General features: G+C 32.4%; 1 protein-coding gene across 1 annotated transcript; it reads right to left on the bottom strand.

Annotated features, from left to right (window-relative positions):
- Window positions 1-4408: 4408 nt before the first annotated feature.
- On the bottom strand, window positions 4409-5388 carry LOC129316520 (uncharacterized). The gene is made up of 2 exons (XM_054960943.1): window positions 5098-5388; window positions 4409-4948 (listed from the first exon to the last, which is right to left on the bottom strand). The coding sequence occupies exons 1-2, from the start codon at window positions 5386-5388 to the stop codon at window positions 4409-4411; spliced, it is 831 nt and encodes a 276-aa protein (XP_054816918.1).
- Window positions 5389-6000: the final 612 nt, after the last annotated feature.

A 6000-nucleotide genomic window follows, 5' to 3' on the forward strand; every position in this document is an offset into this window, starting at 1 on the left:
TTTTTATTTTATTTTATTTTTTTAATTATTTTTTTTAATTTTTTTATTTAATTAATTTTTTTTAAGAATTATATCCTAAGTTAGATTTAATAATCATCTCTTACTAATTTTCTTACCTCTAAATATTATTTTTTTATTTCTATTAACCCAAATTAACTATTAAAATTTAAATTGGGATGTTACAGTCCAAGCACCGCTCCAACAATAAAGTCACTTACATCACACATAACCTCAAATGGTAGTGACTAATCAGGAGCAACAACGATAGGAGCCAAAATTAATTGACTCTTAAGCTCTTTAAAAGCGTTTGTACACTTGTCATTGAAATTGAAAGGAGTGCCTTTTTTAAGTAGTTGAGATAAAGGCTTTGAAATTTTAGAGAAGTCCTTGATAGATCGACGATAGAAGCCTGTATGCCCTAAGAAACTTCTTATAGCCTTCACATTAGTGGGCGGTTGCAATTGCTTAATAATTGAAGTCTTAGCTTGACCCACCTCAAGACTCTTCTTGAAGACTTTATGACCCAGAACAATACCTTCAGTTACCATAAAATGGCATTTTTTTTCAATTAAGCACAAGTTAGTCTCCTCACATCTTTCAAGACTCTTACCAAGTTAGACAAGCACTATTCAAATGATTCTCCAAAAATAAAAAAATCATCTATAAACACCTCCATAATCTCTTCAATCACATCAGAGAAGATGCTCATCATACACCTTTGGAAAGTAGCAGGTGTATTGCAAAGACCAAATGGCATCCTTCTAAAGGAAAATGTGCCATAAGGACAAGTAAAAGTAGTTTTCTCTTGAACTTTAAGGGCTATAGCAATCTAGTTGTAGCCTGAGTAACTATCCAAGAAGTAAAAGAACTCCTTACCAGCTAGTCTATCCAATATTTGATCAATGAATGGAAGAGAAAAATGATCTTTCCTTGTGGCATCATTCAACTTCCTATAATCCATGAAAATACGCTACCCAGTAACTATTGGAGTTGGAGTTAGCTCATTTTGCTCATTGGTAATTACTGTCATTCCTCCTTTCTTGGGAATACATTGCACCGGGCTAACCCATTGTCACGCTCCAAAAATAGAGGGTAACCGACACGGGATGTGAACTATATAACACATCTCCATAAGCCTCTAATCTTAAACTCATTTCATTTCTAAAATGTAATCAAATTTATATTGAAATTTTAACAATTTGATATTGGTCATCATAATAAAGTTAAATAAAAAAATTATTTCAGCAAAACCTCACCTATAAATAGGATCTTTTGAAACTTTACAATACAAAAATATTTACAAAATATCATGTCAAACAGGAGCTTAGCTCTTTCGACAAACAAATAGCATATATACTAAAATAGAAGCCCTAGATATAGCATATGTAGAGCAACTAACCAGACTTTTCTAAAAAAAGATACATAAGCATTAATAGTTACATAAAAAGAGAAATTTTGATCACTTCTTTACCCAACATATCTATGAGTTCTCATGGATCAACAAGAGGATCAGTGTCAATTAAGGTATCTGAGATCAAAAATAATTTTTTAGTGAATAACGTCCTAATAATAAACAATAGAACATAAATAAAATGGAAAGTTTGAAATAATTATGTATGTTAAAGAGACAACAATTTCTATAAAAGTTTAATAAAATGACTCTATAAAATTTCAAATAAAATCTCAAATTATTAAACTATCAAATCTGGTAAAAAGTTTCACAAAATAAAGTAATTTAAATATCAAAATAAACAATAATCACATTGTTGTTTTTAAAATGATTTACACAAAAATGTAATATTTTAGTAGAGAAAAATTTGATTGAAAAAAATTAGTTGGGACGCTATCCAGTTACCTGAGGTAATCCCAACATTGTAATTTATCCCTTAACATTCCTCACAACAAGGTTTATTCCTGAAACACCCAATATAATAATAATTAATCTTTAAAATTTAATAAAATTCATAATTATTTACTCACTTATTGTAGTATATTCTCACATTTCTCTTAGACACTAATATTTTTAAATTTTTTTTCCAAAGAAATCATGTCATTTGCATTTCTTTTTTTAGTGCCCAAATCATAATAATCCACTAACATGTTTTAACTAAACAATACCATTATTCACATTTGCACTCTTCACACAACACCTCATCAAACATCTTATATGCATTCTAAAATCAAATCTTACATAGGTATGAAAGCTTATAAATTGCCAACCATACAATCCTCAAGCATCAACAAGTCCTTAATAAAGTTTCCTATATTCAATTTGATAACAAGATTCAACATCTTACAAGAGCAAAACATGATTCTAAATTTAATTTAATTTTAATTTTTTTCCCTTAACACAACCGTAGTCCATCTAAATGATTCATAATTACCCTAAACATCATCATTTATGTCACAATTTCTTTGCGATGCTCAGATTAAAACTCTACTAAATAACATTTGAATCAATCGTTCTTTTTGCCTCAACCAATAGAACTTTAGAAACACATAGTCAAGCAAAAACGCTCCAAACGAGCATTTAACGAAACACTTTATGGGCGTCAATCTTTAAGCTCATATTAATCTCTTCCTCCTCAATATCACTTCCTTAAAATTTTCAATAGCAATGTTATAATAAATAATCCAATCAATTTCAACTAAAACTCAAACCCACTCCATCATCTCCTTCTCTTATACGACCATAAATTTTATCTTAAATCAAGCTTTTCCTTCATACACACATATACGACCAGTCATGTTCAGCAGCAGCAACAGAGGAGAAAATTTTTACAACTCAAGTCATCAACTCACACACTCGCTCACATGAAAAATAAATAGGAAGAAGACTTGAAGTTCCTATAATAGAAATTACCAAACAAAGATAGCAAAAGGAAGAAGAAATCACACCTTAAGTTGAATAGGGGAGGGAAAATCTGATACATCATGCAAAAAAAAAAAAGAAGAATAGAGCTAGCAAAATCAAACCAAGAATCAAAAGGAATCATGGATAGCAGCTCAGTCTAGTGTTTCAGCTTTCTTGCATCAACTCCTACACACTAACAAAGACGCAACCATGAGTGGAGAAGGCAAATCATCAAACAAGGAAAACGACTAGGTGATGGCAAGCATGCTATTGTCACTGGCTAGAGGATAAGACCACGAAGAGAAAGATGACAAGAAAAGATTTTTGGATTTAAGGTTCGAAGCTACTGGAACCGAGAAAAAAATAATCTCTAACTCTCTCTTCCTCTGATCCAGAACGTGTGTGCACCATCAGAAAAGAGAACAAAAGAGGAGGAAAAATGGGGAAGACTTGACCAGAGGCAAAACGATGAAAACTCACTAAAAAAATCAAGGAAGAATAAAGGGAGACAGCAATCGTTAGACCACCTCAGTCGAAGGATCCAGAAATTGTTTTTTTTCCTTTTGCATGTGTCTGACCGAGAAGAAGGAGAATAAATATTTGAGTATTGGAAAATTGCAAAATTTACAAAAGACAACACGGCATTTTCTTCTAATAACATAAGTGAAATGGGCATTTTTTTAATTTTTCCTAAAATTTTAAACTAATAAAATTTAACCTATTGCTCAAAAGAATTCAAACTTTGGATCTTCATATAAGTTATTAAAATAAGTTTCACTAAGCATCACTCTCCATTTGCCATGAAAATAATTTAAATAAAATATAAATTGGGAGAATATTTTTATTTTTTATATTTTACGGTTATTACACCTATGTACTATCAGAAATGGGGTAGATTATCCCAGCATCTAGCCACTTAATAATTTCTTTCTTTACCCCTTCTTTCATCACAGGATTCAACCTTCTCTAATTTTGAATAGATTTCTTATGATCATCTTCTAACAAAATTTTATGCATCACAATAGAAGGACTAATACCTTTGATGTCTGCAATTGTCCATCCCAAAGCTTGCTTGTGATCTCGAAGAACTTTGAGTAACCTTACCTCTTGACCATTAGACCAAGTAGAAGAAATAATAATAGGCAATATCTCAGATTCACCCAAATAAGCATAAGTAAGGTGTGGTGGTAAGGGTTTGAGCTTTGAATTTAGTGTCTGTTCAATTGAAGGCTTCAAAGAAGGAGCTTGCCTAGATTCCAACTCTAGATATTTAAATACTCTTCTTGAATTCAGAAATTGAGGAGTTGCTTGAAGTAATTTCTTGCCTTCAACAATATTATCATTTTCAACCACATTATCTCCTAATAATACAACATGTAATGAGTCTTTCACAACAAAGGACTTTAAAGTCTCTTGAACTACTTCATCTAGAATCTCCATTCTAGAACAAATTTCAGACTCCCCAGGATACTTCACTGCTTTATACATGTTGAAGCTAACTTCTTCATCATTTACTCTAAGCTTGATCTCTCCTCTCTCAATATCAATGAGAGCTCATGCTGTAGCTAAAAATGATGTACCCACAATGAGTGGGAGATTTCTATCTTCATCATAATCCAAGACAATGAAATCTATAGGAAAGATAAATTCATCAACCTTGACTAACACATCCTCAATTTTACCTTTAGAAAATGCCAAACTTTTATAAGATAATTGAAGAGTTACTGAAGTGGAACTAGCTTCACCAAGTTGTAATTTTCTAAATATAGAAACTGGCATCAAGTTGATACTTAAGCCTAAATCACATAATGCCCCACCTTGAAATTTATCTCCAATCACATAAGGAATTGAGAAACTACCTGGATCATGGCATTTTGGAGCCAATTTGTTCAAGAGAATGGCATTGTACTCTTCAGTAAGTGCAACTGTTTCACATTCACTCAACCTCCTCTTCTTACTCAATATCTTCTTCAAGAATTTAGCATGTTGAGGTATTTTCTCTAATGCTTCAATAAGAGGTATGTTGATGTGTGCAATTGCTTGAAGATTCCTAATAATTTCTTGTATTGCTCCTCTAATACCTTCTTTTGAAATCTTTGAGGGAATGGTAGTGGTGGCACTCAAGAAAGATGATCACTAGTCGGTCCCTTCTTCTTAAATGTTGTCACTGCCTTTTTTAGAGGCTCCTTCTTAATATCATTTTCAACAATCACAACTTTAGCTTTAGTAGGTGTACAAGATACCTCTTGCTCAGTTTGATCAATTTCTAGCTTAAGTATTGACTTAGAAGTAGGAGGGGAAATTTCAAATAATTGCTTTCTACTCCATAAGGTAATTGCTTTGCACTCCTCATTTCCTTCTCTACGATGATTAGTCTTCGTATTGCTTAGTAATCCCCCTTTATAAAGTGTAGTCACTACAGTTGCAATTTTCCCCATTTGAACCTCAAGATTCTTCAGAGATGAATCAACTCTTACATTAATGGTAGCTTGTTCTTGATTGTTCTTAATCTGAGATTTTGCTAGTTTTGCCATCACTTCTTCCAAGTTAATTTTTAACTCTTGAATAGGAATAGATTGCTTTTCTACTTGAGGAAAAACCTGGAGGAATGAGTGGCTTTGCACTAGAAGATCAAGCTTGATTGAGCGTTGCACTATTTCTCCAAGAAAAGTTAGGATTCTGATGCCACCCAGGATTGTAAGTGTTTGAAAATGGGTTGACTTGATTATTACCGTGATAATTCCCAGCATAATTTACCATCTCAACTTGTTGAGAAAGATGACAATATTCAGCAGCATATGCATCTCCACAATAATTACACTGAGCATATATGGCATGAGCTCCCATAGACCACAGTAACTCTTTCTTATGGTCTCCTAGGTCACCTCTTGTTGTTGTTCTAGACGTAAGCAATAGCAAGATCATTTAAATAGTTCCAAACATAGTTCACCGATTGCTTTATAATCCCACCATTAGTAACTGAATTCATTTCTAACTTGGATTCAAGTCTCAAACAGCAACTAAAAACTTGAATCAAACCTCATTTCTCTTGATTAGGCCTAGGACTCTGCTTCACCAATTGCTTAAACCTTTCCTAAGCTTCATATAAATGTTTTCCAAACTGTTGATTAAAATTAAGAATGTTG

The sequence above is a fragment of the Prosopis cineraria genome, unplaced genomic scaffold (genome assembly GCF_029017545.1).
Source record: "Prosopis cineraria cultivar Desert tree isolate PC_DT_omini unplaced genomic scaffold, ASM2901754v1 PC7, whole genome shotgun sequence".
NCBI classification, from domain to species: domain Eukaryota; kingdom Viridiplantae; phylum Streptophyta; class Magnoliopsida; order Fabales; family Fabaceae; genus Prosopis; species Prosopis cineraria.

Bases quoted from the DNA above. Each gene is read 5' to 3' on its own strand.
- LOC129316520 (XM_054960943.1), bottom strand. From the start codon at position 5,388: ATGGCAAAACTAGCAAAATCTCAGATTAAGAACAATCAAGAACAAGCT. The intron at 4,949-5,097 runs GTATCTTGTACA...ATTCCCTCAAAG, and splicing joins TTGATCAAACTGAGCAAGAG to ATTTCAAAAGAAGGTATTAG.